Source organism: Mobula hypostoma, chromosome 18 (assembly GCF_963921235.1).
Source record: "Mobula hypostoma chromosome 18, sMobHyp1.1, whole genome shotgun sequence".
Lineage (NCBI taxonomy): Eukaryota > Metazoa > Chordata > Chondrichthyes > Myliobatiformes > Myliobatidae > Mobula > Mobula hypostoma.
In genome coordinates this window covers 31,990,957-32,011,786 of record NC_086114.1, presented here as the reverse complement: position 1 = coordinate 32,011,786, position 20,830 = coordinate 31,990,957, and the positions used below count along the sequence as shown (strand labels likewise).

The following is a 20,830-nucleotide window of genomic DNA, read 5'->3' as shown; positions in this document are numbered from 1 at the left end:
CAGTCTGTTCTCAGCAGAGGCCTCGCCTTCCTACTCCTGTGCCCATAGCTTGGCATGATGTTGTGTTCTCCATCTCCATGCCTATATCTTCCTCAAGGATTCCCCCACCCCACTCGCTGATGAACCTTTCTCCCATCTCAAACCCTCTCACACACCCCTCTCTGGCCTTTTACCCTCTCTCGACCTTTGCATTCCCAACTGCCAACATAGCTCCTCACCGAACAGTTAACTCTTGCCCATCTTAAGGAACTGGAATCTCTGTGGGTTTGGTGAATTTGGTGGTGAGTAGGTTCAGACTGCTGAACCATTATCAATTGCTTCACATTGTCACATAGCCCAAAGCCAGCAGGAATGCTGATCCTGCAGCATAATCGTTCAGCCAATGGTAGAAATAACCTATCGATAGTGGTAATGCAATGATCTAAGTGTTTCTGTTGCCTTTAAAATGAATCTAGTTTGTGTTTTAAGGCCTTGAGCATTAATGTTTGTGCATTACATCCTTGAGAAACAATATCCTAGAACTAATATTAGATCTGAACAAAACCAAGGCAAGTTAGTTGGTGTTGGAAGCCTAAAATAAAAATAACTCAAGGGATTTACAAGGCAAACAGTGAGTGTTTCACCTTTCACTAGAATTGAATTTATTTACCTAGAAATTGCTCTTTTTTTTGGCATTTTAAGTAGTGTCAGTGAAAACTGCATTCAATATGAATCATTCAATTGCAGACAGCAGTGTTGGGTTTACAGCTTGCCACATTTCCTTATGACATAGACGGAGCTCATTTTGGCCCATACAACCTGTGCTGGTTTACAAAGCATTCCCACTCCCCACTAATTTTCCTTGTAATCTACTCACTCAACATCCCCATCAATTTTCAAATCTCTTACTATCTCTTCTTTCCGTTAGTCCTGACGAAGGGTCTCGGCCCAAAACGTCGACTGTGCCTCTTCCTATAGATGCTGCCTGGCCTGCTGCGTTCACCAGCAATTTTTATGTGTGTTGCTATCCCCATCAATTTTCCCTTTTTTTGGTGAATAATCCTACCAGCCTACATGCTCTTGAGAAGAGGGAGGAAGCCAACACGATTACTGTGAGAACAATGCCAAGGCCACACGGACATCACCGGAGATTAAGACTGAAGCTGGCTCGCTGGAGCTGTGTGACATCGTCCCAGATCTGGAGTTACCAATTTCAGTTCAACGTTCCTTATTGATGTATTGCAAGATCTCATAGTTGTAACACTATAGCACAGCCAATTCTCACTCTTACAGCTGCTGGATAGTGTTGCTACTGAACAAATGAAGGAGGTGGCAATGAAACAGTGCTCACAGAGTGTCAGAGTGACCTGGAGAGGCAGGCGAAGAAGAGATGTGTTATTTGTGCATTGGCTTCACAGAGATACACATGGCCAGTGGAACTAATACCTCACTGTTCCAGCTACCCTTAACAGAAGCTGCAAGGAGGTCTCGATAAAGACATGAATGTAGTGAGCGCCTTTACTTTTGGGAAGGGTGCATAAACCAGAAGGAGAAAGAATTAGGCTATTCGGCCCATCGAGTCTGCTCTGTCATTTGTTCACAGCTGATTTATTATCCCTGTCAGCCCAATTTTCCTGCCTTCTCCCCATGCTACAGGCAGACCCCCATGCTTGCTCATGTGGGCTGAAGGAAAAGTAGACAAACTCTCCCTGACAATGGAGTCCGAGTGAACAGAAGTGTGCAGATGACTACCTTATCTTATGAACAATGATGCGAAATTCCATTGCAGATACATTTCATGAGTTACAATATTACTGCCAAAATTCAGGGGAGTTTTACACCGAACAAAAAATACCAGTGAACAAAATTCTCACTGACAGCCGAAAAGAAATAAATTGTGATCGGAATCTAGAAATGTGCTCAAAATAGCTCTACTCTGTTTTTAGCACTTCCACACTGTGTTCTTTTGGGTTTGTGAATACATTTCTAGTGCATTGTTTGATCATCATTGTCTTACTGGAAAAGCAAAGCCAGCAGTACAGATCAACTCTGTTCTGGATGTAATATTAAAATATGTAAATTGCTGTATACTGCATACTTCCCCTTCCAGACCATATGGGCCATACTTCAGAGCTGTCACCTCATAGCTCAAAAAATCCTCGTTCAATTCTGACTTGTCAGGCTGAGTTTGTGTAGAGTTTGTATCTTCCCCCTGTGTCTGCATGGATTCTCCTAGCTGTTCCAGATCCACCTATCTCCAAATGACTTGCGGGTTGGTTGGTTAAATGGCAATTGTAACTTGCCCTAGGTGCCTAGGGGAGAGACAGAATCGGGGGGGGGGGGGGAACGGGACGGGACTTGTAAGGTGAATAAAGGACTAGCATTGATGTCTGTTTCATGGTCCACGGCTGAAAGGTCAATAAGATCTGGTTACAAAGTCCCCAGCTCCACCCGCAACATGCAGTGATGGCTCTTCCTCAAAGAAACTGCCCCCATTTTAGGAATGACAGCCTGGAATGCAGCTCAAGAGGGATCCATTATAGAAGTAACTTCCTGTCTAGGCAAACTGCCATGTCCCAGAGGTTAAAGGGACAACGTCCTTTATTTGTCCAATTGTTGTCTGAATCAGACCCTGATGTAAACTTAGCACAACATTTAAACATTCAAACACACCCTCACAGGTCATGAGTGACGTATGTTCCTTGGCTTGGGAACATTTGTACTCCCTATCATTGCCAATGATGTACTCATGTCTCAAGATGAGCCTCCATTTGCTGACATTTCTGAACGAACTCTTTGGAGGATTATCTGGAATAAATGAGCCACAAACTAATTAAAGCTATTCTCAGAATATCTTAAAGCAGCAAATAATTTATAAAAGAATCACAGTCTTAATTTTGCCACAGAGGATTAAAAATTGGCACATCTTGGTACATTAACATTACATGAAAACATGTTTAAATACTGCAAAGGTTAGGCAGCCTTTGCAACATTTAAATATATTTTGAATTTCATACTCATTTACTGGCTTCGGTGTATATTTAGTCTTTTATCAGTAGTATAGACATTTGAAGTTTTGGTTCTCAAAGAACCTTATTACAAATATTGCATCCATGGTACAAATTCTACTTCATCTGTGTGAAAGGTGGAGTAGTGATCAGAACATAATGAAGTCGAAAATACTAAACCACCTTCAAGCTGAAGTTAATATTTCTTTTCTGAACTTTTGCCCCCATTTTCATTGTCCTAGATATTTGATGTGGATGCACAGTTTATACCAAAATGAATTACTGAGGAGTTTTTGAACATGAGATGCTTCTGGGAACCTGATTCCACTGTGAGCCTTCATTTCAGAGCACCTTTGGGAAGCTCCTGTTCTCTGAGAAACACACACAAAGTGCTAAAGGAACTCAACAGATCAGGCAGCATTTATGGAGAGCAACAAACATCAACTGTTTATTCCCCTCTTTAGATGCCACTAAATCTGCTTATTTCCTCCCGCACTTTGTGTGTGTTCTTCAGGTTTTCCAACATCTGCAGAATCTCTTCTGTTTAGAATTCTCTGAAACTGCTCCCAGATTTCGTTATTGGCAAACTTTACTACCTTTTTGTTGATTTTGATAGTACTACAGTCCACCTGCTCTCATACAAAAATATGAATGTACAAATTAGGACCAGAAGTAGACCACTTGGCCCCTCTAGCTTGATCCACCATTCAATAACATCTAGCTTTCACCCCCTCTACCTCAAAAATAGTTGAAAACTCTTCTTGCATGCGCTTTAGGGAAAAGATTTCCAAAGATACACAAAGAGAAATAATTTTGCCTCTTTTCTGGCTTAAGTGGGAAGCCCCTTACTTTTAAACTACAATCGGCCTGTCCTCGTTTTTCACCCCACCGATTCCAGGTAAAAGGTTTGGTTTTTAATCATGTGATCCAGTAAGCATCCCTTGAAGATTGGCCCAATGAATCTAGTTGCCTTAGTGACATTCTGATCAGCACTGTTGAAGTAATCATGAATCAACAGCAAATTCATTTTTTTTTCTCTGGTAAACAAATCACTTGGTAAAGGGCCTTAAAATTTTTAAAGGGTTTGAAGGAATGAATGTGGAAACATCAGGTGAATCAGCATTATAAATGAAGTCATTCATAAATTCAGAAAAATATTCAGGGGAAAATGCTTTAGAACACTGAAGATTCTGAATGGCGATGACTGATGATAGAGTCCTGGGGGAGAAACGAACAGAAGGAGGGTTGGATAGAGTGAGACAAGAAATATGTGGTGAGCTGAAAAGTTGCTTGGAACCACTTGCAGAGGCAGAGATCATCAGATGAACTGAATGCCCTGTTTATGTGCAGTTCATTTAATACAATTAGAGTGCGACCTAAGGCACTGCAAGAAGCAAGGTTCTCTACTGATCTCATATGCAAGGAGCAGTGACCAGTGAATAGGGTGTGACAACATGCTAGTTATGCTACTGGCATAGTAATCCTGAAGGCTTGCCTATGATTCACTGAGAACCCCTCAAATCCTACCTCTGTTACTGAGAAAATGGACTCAATTTAACCTTAAAGCATTTGAAATTTTTAAAGAACTGGCATTGTTGACAAGATCTTATGAAAACCCCTTTGGTTCACTAGGGAATGAAATCTGCTGTCATGTTACGGTCTGGCCTATAATGACAATTTACAGTCTATGGTTGCCTCTCTGTAAACAATTGCTGGATCCCAAGGGTCTTGGCCTGAAATGTTGCCTGTGTATTCTCCTCCATAGATGCTGCCTGACCCGCTGAGTTCCTCCAGCATTTTGTGTGTGTTACTCCGGATTTCCAGCGTCTGCAGGATCTTTTGTGTTTATAATTGTACAGGGTGTAAGTTTGGGATAGAGCCACTCTGGGAACTTGGACTGTGTTGTCAGTGCACCCTATTGGCAGGGGTTCTAAGAAGCACCAGCAGAATCAAGATACGGGTCTGGGGATTCACATTAGTATAAATGAGGGATGGATGTTGACCAGGAAAGTTTAAGTTCTTTAAATAGCTCCAGCGGGTGACATACAATCATCTGCAAGCAGATAGCTGCTCAATTTAACTCCTTGTTGAACTAAAGCTTTAGCTGGTTGCAGAGCACCCGTGTCAGAGAAGGGAGAACCACAACTGTGCCACTTTGCTCAATGGGTTGTTGTTAACTGACTTTGGTTAATATTGGGAGATCTCCTTGGCTGCTGAAGTCATTTCTACGCCTCCTTTGAATAAGACAGAGAAATACTGGACAAACTCACTGACACTTTCCAAAGAGGAATTAAAACTGAAATGAAAGTGACACAGTGGAAAATTCAGTATTAGGTCACAGGGTAAGTATCGGCCTTGGTTTTATTCACTTTATCACTTTGGCTCCAATGGAACTGTATCTACAATGAGAGCTGATACCCTCACCTCGATGTAGTTAATGCAAGCAGCCAATAGTGAACAATCCCCTAACCTGGTTCTTTAGTTTACCCTCCCAGATGGCACTGTCCTGTGACCCAACACAGACTTGATGGGCTGAATGGCCTCTTTTTGTATCATAAGCAAATGTAAGAAATGAAATAAGGACATCCACCACAAGCTTTGCAGTTTCTGATCGCAGAGGAAACACTACAGAAAAGCAGGCTGAGTGTTACACAGATGTGCAGAGCTTGTGCTGCTCTAGAATAGACCATTCAGTGAAGTAGTTTGTGCCAGCATTTTTACCTCATAGCAGCCTCCTCCCCTCTCTCCCTCAGCTCACCCTTCACCTCCCCCTTTTCCGCCACATATTCATCTTGTTTCCTTATGAAAACATCTAAGCTATTTGTCTGGACCACACTTTGGTGCTTCATGCTAGATGTAAACAGTTGATATATGGCAAGTAATTCATTCAAAAATACGCTGACTTCCCTGATGGCACTCGAGAGAGTTGTGTGAATTTGCCATTGCTCTCGCACAGGAAGAATGTCAATGGGGGAGTAGACTAATCTTTTACAAAAAAAAATTAACATTCCCAAGTAGGACTGTAAATATGTCAGTGAGCTTTGCACATTTCACTCATAACACTTCCAGTGTTCACCTACGCTTTTGCATCTGATGGCGGAAGTGAGTCTTGGGTACTCTACACACAAAGGTATTCTCTGTATTTAAATACAACTCCTTCATTTCAAATTACACATGTTGCTTATTATCATTGGCTTTACGTGATGGAAAAGTGTTGTTTTGCGGCTGCAGTTTAGTGCAAGTTCATGCCACGGAATTGAAAGTGGCTATGTTTTGTAGTGGTGGGGGTGCAGACATTTCACAATATGGTGGGGTTGTTAAAGGACACATCCACATCAAGTTCCCTGCAAGCAACAGAAGTGCTTCCTCCCTCCCTCACCCCCGTTCAGGGCCCCAAACAGGCCTTCCAGGTGAGGCAACACTTCACCTGCAAATCTATTGGGGGTCATCTATTGTATCCAGTGCTCCCAATACAACCTCCTCTACATGTCATTAACAGGGGAACCATTTTGTCAAGTATTTCCACTCTAACTGCCAAAAGTGGAATTTCAACCAACCATTTTAATTCCAATTCCCTTTCCAGTTCTGACATGTCAGTTTATAGCTTCTCAGGGTGCAGGAGCAATACCTTGTATTCCATCCGGGTAGTCTCCGGCCTGATGGCATGAACATCAATTTTTCCTTCTGGTGAAAACGTTTTCCCTTCCCCTTCCCTCTTCTTCTATTCCTCACTATAGCCTCTTAACTCTTTGCAATTCTCCCTGGTGCTCCACCTTCTTCCCTTTCTCCTATTGGCCACTCTCCTCTCCTATCTGTTCCTTCCTCTCCAGCCTTTTACCTTTCCCGTCCACCTGGTTACATCTACCATCTTTGAGCTGTCCTCCTTCACTTCTGCCCACCTTTTTGACTCTTGCTTCTTCCCCCTTCCATTCCAGTCCTGATGAAGGGTCTAGGCCAGTAACTTCAACTGTTTATTCACTTCCATGGGTGATGCCTGACTTACTGAGTTCCTCCAGCATTTTGTGTGAGTTGCATCCATTTCAATGACTTGAAGGAAAGAGATGAGCACTTCGACAGAAGGATACCTGGTGCTTCACTGTACTAGAAACTGTTGAATATCCCTCCTATTCCAACTAAGACCTGTAAGACTACAATTCCTTGAGGTAGAGCCCCTCATCCAAAGAGCAATACTTCATATCTCAGCCCTGAATGGTGCCAATGCCACAGCTGTTCTTGATTTCTCCTTTCCAACAGTAACTACTGAACAGAAGTAGTGATTTCCCCCTCTCATAGTCTAGGACCCAAGTAATATTGTCCACAGACTTGATTCGGGTAGCAGTGCAGGTAAGGTTAAGCCTGGGATCTCTCCCAGGTGCATTCCACCACTTTAACACACCTGAAATTATTTCCTCCCTTTGAGGTGGTAAAACTTTACCAATAGTATTAATTTATCAGTCAATAATTGGCATTATAACAAAGATGGCAAAAAGAGGTGAATAGTTGACATTTTGGGTCAAGACACTTCATCAGGATTTCATTAAGGACCCTGACCATCTGGGACATACCCCCTTCTCATTAACACCATCAGTTTGGAGGTACAGGAGTCTGAAGACCCACACTTAACATTTTAGGAGCAACTTCCCCTGCTCTGTCATCAGGTTTCTGAACGGTCCGTAAACTCGTGAACACTACCTCACTATTCCTCTTTTACACTCTTTATTATTTATTGTAACTTACAGTAATTTTTATATTTTGCACTGTACTTTTGCCAAAGAACAAGAAATTTCATGACATATGTCAATGATAATGTACTTGAGCACAGAAAAAAACCAGAGGACATGGGTTAAGGGTGAGGGGGGAAAAGTTTAAAGGGAACATTAGGGGGGGCTTCTTCACACAGAGAGTGGTGGGAGTATGGAATGAGCTGCCAGACAAGGTGGTAAATGCGGGTTATTTTTTAACATTTAAAAATAAATTGGACAGATACATGGATGGGAGGTGTATGGAGGGATATGGTCCGTGTGCAGGTCAGTGGGACTAGGCAGAAAATGGTTCAGCACAGCCAAGAAGGGCCAAAAGGCCTGTTTCTGTGCTGTAGTTTCTATGGTTCTATGGTTCTATGGTAACGCTGGGGGAACTCAGCAGGTCAGGCAGCATCAATGGAAATGAATAGACAGTTGACGTTTTGGGCCAAGACCCTTCTTCAAGACCACTTCAGGGATAAACCTGATCTGATTCTGACTCAATTCTTCATCAGGCTTTCCAGTCCTGATGAAGGGTCTTGATCCAAAATGTTGACTGCTCATTTCCCTCCACAGATGCTGCCCGACCCACTGAGTTCCTTCAGCTTCATTGTGTGCAGGATCAGACAGTATCTGCAGTCTTTTCTGTCTCCTCTGACTAAACAAGGTGTTGGTCAACAAAAGGGGTTTTCCATGGCCTCAGGGAGGCATGGAGCTGTGGAGCACAGAAACTGACTCTTCGGCCCATCGTTGCCATGCTGACCTTTTCGTCCATCTGCACCCATCCCATTTGTTCTCGTTATGGTCATAAAGAAGGACATTGAGAGCAGAGAGCTCTAAAGGGGGAAGTCAAGAGTTTAGGCCAGAGCTAAATGCACAGCAGTGGAAAATGTCAGATTTCCCAACCAATGCCAGTGACAATAAACCTGATTCTGATTCGAATTCTGGTAGAGCAAAGGAAATCATGGGAGGCTGGAACTGAGGGGAGAAGGGAATTCTCAGAAGGTCTCGCAGGGCATTGTATGGATAGGATCAGGGCTGAGGGCTGAGGGATAATGACAGGGGATAAGAATCTTACAACTAAGGTTGTTCTCCTGGCCTGAGAGCCAAGGTAAGAGTGATGGGTGGGTGGGTAAATGGGACAGCACCATGTAGGATAAAGGGTGAGCTTGAGTTGATGTCGAAGGAATAGAGGAGGCAGTCAGGAGAACATTGATAGAGCCATTCATTCATTTATTTATCACACAGAGTGAAATGCATTGTTTGTGTTAACAACCAACACAATGATGCGTGGGTGCAGCGAGTGTCACCACACATTTTGGCGCCAACATAACATGCCCACCATATTTGCTGAACATACAAGCAACAGCAGAACCGCAGCGACAAAACAACAACAGCAAAACAGGCCCCCTTCCTCCCACACCCGTCGGTAGTCATCCAACCCGAGGACAGGCCATCCCTGGACCTCCAGCCTCCAGCTCGCTCGGGCTCAAACCTTGAGGTAAGAGTATATGGGTGTATGGCCAACACAGGCGTGGATATTTGGAGGTGGTAGTGGGCTATTTTTGTGACGGACAGAAAAAGCAGAAAGCTGGTCCATTGTGGCCACACAGCTCTACTGCAGTAAAACATCCCACCCAGTTCACTGTCAATGAGATAGACACAGGCTCTTCCTCAGGGAGTGACCAGGGAGAGGCATGGCAATGTTCCGGGCTCCAGAAATTTAACCTTCCCAATGTTTAAAAAGTGGGCTGTTCCACTTCATCCTGGATTGGGTGTTGTACTATACCTCTGAAGGGCCCAGAGAGGTAGATGCCAGTCGTAACTTTGGGAATGCACTGCAATATCCCCTGCACACAGAGGGATAACAGAGTGCCAGTATAGATTCAACAAAACATTGACCATTGTTGGAAACAAGCTTTAGATATCCACAAATAATTAGTAAACTGAAAACCTTTTCAAATTGTTAAGTGCAGCCTCACAGAGTTAAAAGTCCCTAAGCAAGCTTCACATGTCAATGAGATCTGGTATTAATATACTGTAGATTTCCTTTTCCAAAACTGCACATTGCCATTTAATGAAGAATTCAATAAAAATATTTTGAATTTCTGAGCAGCACTGAATCGGCCCTCAGAAAGAGAAGCTTACCTCCATTGAAGCCTATTCTCTTCTTGATGTATTTTCCAGAGAAGAAAGGCATTATTGTGAATCTGCTAGATATCAAAGGCACAATAGATGTCGTCTCTCTCTCTCTCTCTCTCTCTCTCTCTCTCTCGTCTCTGCTGCTCTAGTATACAGGATACAGTCTGAGACAAAATCGACAGTCCAGAGGCAATCCGATGCTATCTTTTAACTAGAGGTCACAGCAGAGAAAACATTCCCAGCTGAGTAGTGAGAACAGAGAAGCATGGAGTAGCTGTGTGCTCTGTAAATCCTGCTCCGTTCAAATCAAAAGTCACACTGGGGAAGTCCAAATGATTTTTGTGAAGACAGATCATCAGCACGCAGCCGTTCTCCGTTACTCACTGTCTGTGCTGTGAGATATGTGTGGGTAGAATGCCAGACACCAGACCCACTGGTGGGGAACTCACACACTCATCTCCTTCACCACATCTATCTTCATGCAGACAAAAAAAAATTAATGGTCAGTTTCCTATTGCAAAGGCTCGTTAGAATTAATGAGGATTGTTGTGGGGGTGAGGAGGGTGGAAAGGAAGAATTGTGGAGGAAGAGATAACAGACACAGACACATACAGGCACACACAGACACACAGAAGTATGCTGGAGTCTTTTATACTTCAGCTGTATTGCATCCCAAAGTTGCTGGGAATAGAGAGACTATATTCACATAGACCTCGTAAGATAATTTTGCTACAATGGAGAATGTCAGGCTGTGGTTAGGAGGTAGCTGATCCATTCCTTATGAAAGGGATCAGATATCTTCCATTTCCTGGCGTACTAAACTAGACTCTTACACTTCCACTGTATTGCATCCAAAAAGTGAGAGACTACTTTCACACATTTTACAAACATCAGAGAGAACTACAGTCGACAGGGAACTCGTGCTTTTTGTTCCTTGAACACACTGCGATATGAATGAGTTCAGCACTGGCCAGTCACCAGCACTTAGCCATTCAAAGATCAACTCTTCTGATAGGACATAAAACTCTGTGAAAAACTGCAAGTTGCATCTGACCATGTGGGATGCCAGAAATCAGATTCTGGCCATAGGGTCTCACATTTTCCGAGCGGCTGAGAAACCTGCCCACCACCGTTACACCTCAAAGTCTGAAATCTTTCGCTAGAAAGAGACACAAGAGACTGCAGCTGCTGGAAATCTGGAGAAACACTCACAAAGGCCCTGGAGGAATATGGTGGGTCAAGCAACATCTATGGTAGGAAATGGACAGTCGACATTTTGTCTTAAGACCCTTCATCTGGACTAGGTACCTGGGTGTTAACTAGAAACTGCATTGTTTGCAGAGGCATTGCATGCAATGCAAAATAATTTTGAAGAAAGACAATGTGAGTGAAATTTAGGGACTTTATGCAGTGTCCATCCACCAATCTCCCAACTCTATATAGCTCACACTATATAGCTAACCCATAACTATAGATTCCCAGTCTGAACGAGACTCAAAGCCCCTAACCCACCAATCCATATGTCTCACTATTGACTGCTGTCCTCCCCAACTGTTTTAAGGCCTGTTCAGAAGCTCATGATGACTTGGGCCTTGTCCACTACTGAATGTCAAGTGACTGACCTCCCAAACAATAACTGGGCATGTTGCAAACACAAGTATTTCTGTAGATGCTGGAAATCTTGAGCAACACACAGAAAATGCTGGAGGAACTCAGCAAGCCAGGCAGTATCTATGGAAGGGAATAAACAGTCGATGTTTTGGGCCGAGACCCTTCTGCAGGACTGGAGAAGATGGGGAAGAAGGCAGAATAAGAAGGTGGGGGGGGAGGGGGAGGAGTACAAGTTGGCAGGAGATAGGCGGGACCAGTTGAGGGGAAGATAGCTGGGTGGCCATGACTGTTTACCTGGCCTCTGTGGGTTATTAGTTTCACTCTGAGTGCAGTGTTGGTCAAATTGCACCCCTACACTCCAAAGATTGTTCCTCTTCTGCTTAAGTCTCCCCCACCTAACTTACATAGTGGATTGCCAAGAGAATATGGTGTGGGTTGTTAATAAGCACCTCTCAGAACTGAAGAAACTTTTCTGATCTGTGACAGAAACTAACAGTACTGCCTGGAAAAATCTTCTAAAAGTACATCATTGCTTTAAAGCATTTTGGGGTTATGAGGCTACGATGTAGGTACAGGATTTTATTTTGTCAAGATACAAAGAGAAGGGCTAGCTTGCAATAAAAGTATTCCTTCTCAGCCTTTAAATATGTAAGTTCCCTGGTGTCAAGTGATCAAGTAACAGTATGCAGAAAGAAGAGACATTAGTCTTGAGTCACAGCAATCCATGCATGTGATTCATGACCAGCACCGAACAATTTTAGTAGCTGCAAGGCCTGCACAATTTATTGGACAGAAAGCTCAATGTTTTTAAGGAATGCCATGATTCATACTGGTATTTCCAATGCTAAGTACTATGTGACGACAGCAGACTTCCTGATAGGGCTTGGAGAGCCTGAGAAATCGTGAGCCCTTTGGCCCATCTAGTCAATGCCAGCAGAGGTTCCCTCAAAGCTAGTCCGATTTTCCCAAGCTTGGCCCATATCACTGGAAAACAAATTTTTTTGAAATTTTTTCAGAATAATTTTTTTTTGGTTATGATAGACCGATTGAAGCTGAGCACAAATATATTTTCAGACTACATGTATCATGTAGGAATTTGGAGAAACAAGAAATTAACTTTTATTGCATATAAAGTGTTTAGTTGCATAACAGTGCTGATGTTTTGTAATAGTTCAACTAAGCTAAAAATATTTTGTTGATGATTTTCATTTGTAATCAGTGTCTGAAGCTTCTCGCTTTAAGTGCCCAGCAATAATCAGTCAGCAATGATGTATTCCAGTTGCCCTGATACTGTTTCTCCATGGCTGCAATATCCTGTTGAAACCTTTCACCATGCTCATCACTGACAGCAACAAGATTTGCGGGAAAGATGTCTAAATGGGAATGCAACAAATGTGCGGAGCCTAGGGTTTGTCTTGGTCGCCAATTTTACCCCTGAAGTAGAGCTCATAGGCTTTCTTAATAAGAGGAGTCATGCTCTGTCTTTGAGATTTAAGCGTATACTTGGCACAAATGCAACAGAAAGTATCGCAGCTTGTTGCAACATTGGTGAGACACCTTGCTAACCCTTCGATGTAATGGAGGTGGTTGCAAGTTACAGTGAAAGAGAATAGGTAATAAGTTACAGGCAAGTGTGAAGTGAGGGAATTGCTTCAAGGTCCTGGATAAAATAATAACATTATTATTATATTGATCTAATATACCGATGATGATTATTATTGTTATTATTCCGATTACTTGTTCTCAAACTATATATAAACTCGTAACATCGCGTGTCTCGCAACTGATCATCACTCACTCAGATAACCACAATATATGCACAGAAGAGCAAAAGGGTTGCTGCTAGGGTATGCAAGGATGTAAAGAACAACTGATAACAGATTCCATAATTCTAAGTCAAGCCTGGCAGAAAAGCAGGAATCTTTCATGTTAACGCAAACACGAGGAAATCCGCAGATGCTGGAATTTCAAGCAACACACATAAAAGTTGCTGGTGAACGCAGCAGGCCAGGCAGCATCTCTAGGAAGGGCTATAGTCAATGTTTCAGGCCGAGACCCTTCGTCAGGATTGAGTCCTGACGAAGGGTCTCGGCCCGAAACGTCATCTGAACCTCTTCCTAGAGATGCTGCCTGGCCTGCAGCGTTCACCAGCAACTTTTATGTGTGTTGCTTGCAATCTTTCATGTTATGTTACTATATTGACTACCAAAAGGCATTTGATTCTGTCCCACACTCATGGTTAATAGAAGTTGTTAATATATAAACTACACCCAATATTTGTGAAATTCCTGCAACATATGATGAAGCATCAGTGTACTATAATCAGCCAATCTATTAACAACTAAAAAAGAACAACCACTGTTCTCAAAATAAACTGAGGCATTTTCCAGGGAGACTCTCTAAGTCCACTGTGGTTCTGTCTAGTTTTAAACCTGCTGTTTAATTCACTGAATTGGATGAAAATTGGGTATCAAATCAGAAACAATGAAATGAGCCATACCTTAACACACCTTCTATACAGGGATAATTTGAAATTATATACTCCTTCATCATTAAAGCTAAAGCAATTAATTCAAATAGTAGAGCTATTTTTGAAAGATATAAACATGAACTTTGGACTGGATAAATGCAGAACATTAAACATAAAGAAAGGTGCAATAGAGCTAATAGAATACAAAGAAGAGCAGCAGAAGTGCATGAATATGAAACATATAATTACAGTATCTGGGATATCAACAAGCAAAGAAAATAGATCATAGTGTGATAAAGAAACTAAGTTTGACAGAATTTACTTCAAGGCTTAAGGGAATCTGCCAAACAGAGCTCAACAGCAAAAATATAACAAAGGCAATAAACACTTCCATTATACCTATATTAATGCATTATTTAGGCATAATATCTTGGTCCAAAGCCAATCTGAAAAATTTACAAAGAAAAATAAGAACTGAAATGACAAATTTTCATATAACATTATGTACACTCGAGTGTGCTTAGCTTAACACTACCTAGGACAAAAGGGGGGAGAGGAATAACAGACATTAACAATCTACACAACAGTCAGGTAAACTTCTAAGGATGTATTTTCATCACTGAAAACAGGAATCAGCACTCCACGCAATGATACTGTATGCAATTCTGATAAGAAATATACACCACTAAACTTAAATGAGACAACAACCCAGAAAAATGAAGAAATTCTCACTGTTGAAGAAAAAGTTAACCAATGGAACAGCATGACATGAGAGGGCACAGTTTTAGAAAACATAGAAAACATAGAAAATAGGTGCAGGAGTAGGCCATTCGGCCCTTCGAGCCTGCACCGCCATTTATTATGATCATGGCTGATCATCCAACTCAGAACCCCGCCCCAGCCTTCCCTCCATACCCCCTGACCCCTGTAGCCACAAGGGCCATATCTAACTCCCTCTTAAACATAGCCAATGAACTGGCCTCAACAGTTTCCTGTGGCAGAGAATTCCACAGATTCACCACTCTCTGTGTGAAGAAGTTTTTCCTAATCTCGGTCCTAAAAGGCTTCCCCTCTATCCTCAAACTGTGACCCCTCGTTCTGGACTTCCCCAACATCGGGAACAATCTTCCTGCATCTAGCCTGTCCAATCCCTTTAGGATCTTATACGTTTCAATCAGATCCCCCCTCAATCTTCTAAATTCCAACGAGTACAAGCCCAGTTCATCCAGTCTTTCTTCATATGAAAGTCCTGCCATCCCAGGAATCAATCTGGTGAACCTTCTTTGTACTCCCTCTATGGCAAAGATGTCTTTCCTCAGATTAGGGGACCAAAACTGCACACAATACTCCAGGTGCGGTCTCACCAAGGCCTTGTACAACTGCAGTAGTACCTCCCTGCTCCTGTACTCGAATCCTCTCGCTATAAATGCCAGCATACCATTCGCCTTTTTCACCGCCTGCTGTACCTGCATGCCCACTTTCAATGACTGGTGTATAATGACACCCAGGTCTCGTTGCACCTCCCCTTTTCCTAATCGGCCACCATTCAGATAATAATCTGTTTTCCTATTTTTGCCACCAAAGTGGATAACTTCACATTTATCCACATTAAATTGCATCTGCCATCAGTTTGCCCACTCACCCAACCTATCCAAGTCACCCTGCATCCTCTTAGCATCCTCCTCACTGCTAACACTGCCACCCAGCTTCGTGTCATCCGCAAACTTGGAGATGCTGCATTTAATTCCCTCATCCAAGTCATTAATATATATTGTAAACAACTGGGGTCCCAGCACTGAGCCTTGCGGTACCCCACTAGTCACCGCCTGCCATTCTGAAAAGGTCCCGTTTATTCCCACTCTTTGCTTCCTGTCTGCTAACCAATTCTCCACCCACACCAATACCTTACCCCCAATACCGTGTGCTTTAAGTTTGCACACTAATCTCCTGTGTGGGACCTTGTCAAAAGCCTTTTGAAAATCCAAATATACCACATCTACTGGTTCTCCCCTATCCACTCTACTAGTTACATCCTCAAAAAATTCTATGAGATTCGTCAGACATGATTTTCCTTTCACAAATCCATGCTGACTTTGTCCGATCATTTCACCGCTTTCCAAATGTGCTGTTATCACATCCTTGATAACTGACTCCAGCAGTTTCCCCACCACCGACGTTAGGCTAACCGGTCTATAATTCCCCGGTTTCTCTCTCCCTCCTTTTTTAAAAAGTGGGGTTACATTAGCCACCCTCAAATCCTCAGGAACTAGTCCAGAATCTAACGAGTTTTGAAAAATTAACACTAATGCATCCACTATTTCTTGGGCTACTTCCTTAAGCACTCTAGGATGCAGACCATCTGGCCCTGGGGATTTATCTGCCTTCAATCCCTTCAATTTACCTAACACCACTTCCCTACTAACATGTATTTCACTCAGTTCCTCCATCTCACTGGACCCTCTGTCCCTTACTATTTCTGGAAGATTATTTATGTCCTCCTTAGTGAAGACAGAACCAAAGTAATTATTCAATTGGTCTGCCATGTCCTTGCTCCCCATAATCAATTCACCTGTTTCTGTCTGCAGGGGACCTACATTTGTCTTTACCAGTCTTTTCCTTTTTACATATCTATAAAAGCTTTTACAGTCTGTTTTTATGTTCCCCGCCAGTTTTCTCTCATAATCTGTTTTCCCCTTCCTAATTAAGCCCTTTGTCCTCCTCTGCTGAACTCTGAATTTCTCCCAGTCCTCAGGTGAGCCACTTTCTCTGGCTAATTTGTATGCTACTTCTTTGGAATTGATACTATCCCTAATTTCTCTTGTCAGCCACGGGTGCACTACCTTCCTTGATTTATTCTTTTGCCAAACTGGGATGAACAATTGTTGTAGTTCATTCATGCAACCTTTAAATGCTTGCCATTGCATATCCACCGTCAATCCTTTAAGTGTCATTTGCCAGTCTATCTTAGCTAATTCACGTCTCATACCTTCAAAGTTACCCCTCTTTAAGTTCAGAACCTTTGTTTCTGAATTAACTATGTCACTCTCCATCTTAATGAAGAATTCCACCATATTATGGTCACTCTTACCCAAGGGGCCTCTCATGACAAGATCGCTAATTAACCCTTCCTCATTGCTCAAAACCCAATCCAGAATAGCCTGCTCTCTAGTTGGTTCCTCGACATGTTGATTCAAAAAACCATCCCGCATACATTCCAAGAAATCCTCTTCCTCAGCACCTTTACCAATTTGGTTCACCCAGTCTACATGTAGATTGAAGTCACCCATTATAACTGCTGTTCCTTTATTGCACACATTTCTAATTTCCTGTTTAATACCATCTCCGACCTCACTACTACTGTTAGGTGGCCTGTACACAACTCCCACCAGCGTCTTCTGCCCCTTAGTGTTACGCAGCTCTACCCATATCGATTCCACAACTTCCCGGCTTATGTCCTTCCTTTCTATTGCGTTAATCTCTTCTTTAACCAGCAACGCCACCCCACCTCCCCTTCCTTCATGTCTATCCCTCCTGAATATTGAATATCCCTGAACGTTGAGCTCCCATCCCTGGTGCAGAGAGTGGTGAGTGCGTGGAATGTGCTGCCAGCAACAGAGGTGGAAGCAGATATGATAGGGTCTTTTAAGAGACTCCTGGATAGGTACATGGAGCTTAGAAAAATAGAGAGCTATGGGTAACCCTAGGTAAGTACATGTTCAAGAGAGGATTGTGGGCCAAAGGGCCTGTACTGTGCTGTAGGTTTTCTGTGTTTCTATGACCCTCTTTGGAAGACGTCTCCATGATTTGAGCAGACTAGATGTTGACAAGGAAACGTCGAACACCCGGCTCAGAGTTGGACTCTTCTTCGCAGAAACAGAGGGGTTCCTTGTGGCAATACAGGACCAGGTGGTTAACACAAAAAAAGTATCAAAAATACATAATAAAAGATCAACAAATTCAAGATGATAAATGTAGAAAATACCTAGAAAAAGACAGAAATGTTCTAACACGTTACAGGATCCTGTAGCATTTTAATTCAATCTGATTACTTGCACAGGCACAATCAAGTGGTTAACATCATTCTCCAAAATCTTGTTTTAAAATACAAACTCACAAAAGAAAACACACCTTACTATAAATACAAGCCTGATCCAATTTTAGAGTCAGAATCCAACAAGTTATATTACGACTGATCTATTATTACAGATAGGCCAATCCATTATAACCATCCAGATATAATAATACAGGATAAACTAGCAAGAACAGCTTACTTAACGGATATAGCCATTTCAGACACACACAACTTACTGAAATCAATAGTGAAAAACACCAGAAATATGATGAATTAGAAGAGGGAATTGAAAGACTTTGGAACATGAACAGGGTATATTAAACAATAGCATTAAACAATTAGGGCTACACAGCAATATCTATGTAAATCTTCAGAGAGCCACAATACTTTACACCACTAGAGCAGTCCAAAAGTTCCCAGCAATTGACAAATGAGTGTTGAATTCAGGTCCCTCAGCCTGTTAGACAGCAGCTCTACTAACTGTACCTTTGTAGAAAAGCTTTAGAGAGTGTAAGATAAAGCTTAGTTTTATTTGTCTCCTGTACATTGAAATGTAGTGTTTCTGTCAAATCAAATCAGTGAGGATTGTGCTGGGAGCAGCCTGCAAGTGTCACCACATTCATCCTTAGCATGTAGGAGGAAACCAGAGCACCCAGAGGAAACCCACGCAGTCATGGGGAGAACGAACAAACTCTTTACAGCAGCAGTGGGAATCGAACCCTGGCTGGTGATCGCTGGCACTGCAATTTGTTACATTAACCACCATGCTACCTCATCCACAAAGCCTCACTTCATAAGTATGGGAAAATGGGAATTGCAATAACTGTTTACACCATTGAAAGTTAAAATCTCTAGTTTCCCCGAAGCTTTGTGTAACTAAATTGTGCTGATTTGAGAGGGAGAGAGGAGGAGAGAGAGGGACAGAGGGAGAGAGGAGGAGAGAGAGGGACAGAGAGAAAGAGCGAGGGAGAGAGAAAGAAGAAGAGAGTACTGTGCTCAGTTCTGGTCACCTCACTACAGGAAGGATGTGGAAACCATAGAAAGGGTGCAGAGGAGATTTACAAGGATGTTGCCTGGATTGGGGAGCATGCCTTATGAAAACAGGTTGAGTGAACTCGGTCTTTTCTTGGAGTGACGGAGGATGAGAGGTGCCGTGATAGAGGTGTATAAGATGACGAGAGGCATTGATTGTGTGGATAGTCAGAGGCTTTTTCCCAGGACGGAAACGGCTGCCACAAGAGGGCACAGGTTTAAGGTGCTGGGGAGTAGGTACAGAGGAGATGTCAGGGATAAGTTTTTTTACGCAGAAGGTGGTGAGTGCGTGGATGGGCTGCCAACAACGGTGGTAGAGGCGGATATGATAGGGTCTTTTAAGAGACTTTTGGACAGGTACATGGAGTTTAGTAAAATAGAGGCTATGGGTAACCCTAGTAATTTCTAAGGTAGGGACATGTTCGGCACAACTTTGTGGGTCGAAGGGCCTGTATTGTGCCGTAGGTTCTCTATGTTTCTATGGGGGGGGGGAGGGGAGGGGGGGGGGAGAGAGAGAGAGAGAGAGAGAGAGAGAGAGAGAGAGAGAGAGATCGGAATTGAATTGACAAATTGATATTTACTGATTATTCCTAAAGCTCTTGTAACGGACATTTAATTATTTGTTATTCCCACTTACTGCCTTAATGCAGGGTGTATTGATGCTGGGGGTGGAAGTAGCTCAAAGTGCATAGACTAAATTGTAGCCTTTAAGATTCAAGAAACACTTTACCCATCAGTTTTCAGTACGATACAAGTGAAGCTCTCTCTTTCAGTCAGTCAGCAGGGCCGATGTAACAGTGCTGATGGCAGTCCAGGAGTGGGGCTTCTAAAGAAATCTAGGAGGATTGTGACATGATCCCTTTGCTAAATTTATTCCAAAAATGTGTGGCCTGGCAGCCTAGTCTCAAAGCATCTGGATGGTGCAGAGGAAGAAAATTGAAATGATTCTGCTTGTGGATGAACAGAACAGTGAACGCTGGGCAGGTAGAATAATGTATCACATTTTAAAAAGCACTCTGTCCTAGACCTTAAATATTTCCCTCTCTACAACTGTTACCTGACCCTCTGAGTGTTTCCAGCATTGTCTGCCTTTACTTCAGTATCGGACTACCTTATCTATGAGCAGTGAATAGTTTTCATCATGTAAACATGGACATTGTCCTAATAAATGTAAAGTGTCTGTGATTATTGATAAAATTCCTGTTTCACTGTGCTAAGGGTACTGTCGTATTTGTGGTTGTTATTGTGCAAAGGGGAGCTGATGTGCTTGGATGGCAGGAACGTCATTAAGCTAATATGGTGGGCCATAATATCAGACCCCAAAGTGCAGCTGTTACTTGAAAATTTAAGGCAGCTTGCAGCTTGCATGTTATATCCCAGTGCCTGGTTTGGAACCAGAGGGCTTATATTCAGCTTCAAAGCTAATAGTTCCTGGGCAGAGGGTGAAGAAAAGCCTCTGAAGTATGCTGGTGGAACCCTCAACTGGGTTAACTGGGGAAGAGTGAACCTTACCCAGGTAACTATAAGGGACAGGAAATAATTTACGTTGTATTTGATCTACTCCAGTTATTCCAGTATATTTAATTATGTTCCGGTGAATTCAAGTGCTCTTTGTGTGCTTTGACATTATTCATAATTTTACTGCTTTAAAAAATATCTTTGTTATTTAATAATACACGAGTGACTTTAAATGCTTGTGAATGTCACTGTGACTTTAACAGTTGGTAAAGCAAGGAGGTGGCCATTGCCGCCATTCTGGGAGTGCAGCCAGCTA

General features: G+C 42.5%; 1 protein-coding gene across 5 annotated transcripts in view; it reads right to left on the bottom strand.

Annotated features, from left to right (window-relative positions):
- Positions 1-20,830, bottom strand: part of LOC134358439 (rho GTPase-activating protein 22-like) — a 520,442-nt gene that overhangs the window by 107,082 nt on the left and 392,530 nt on the right. Inside the window, exon 1 of one of the 5 annotated variants that reach the window (XM_063070664.1) lies at positions 9,878-10,200. The exons of the other annotated variants lie outside the window; for them this stretch is intronic. Within the exon in view, the coding sequence (XP_062926734.1) occupies positions 9,878-9,929 (52 nt within the window). The 5' untranslated portion in view covers positions 9,930-10,200. Of the gene's footprint in view, positions 1-9,877; positions 10,201-20,830 lie in introns of those variants that run through there. 5 annotated transcript variants of the gene reach the window in all.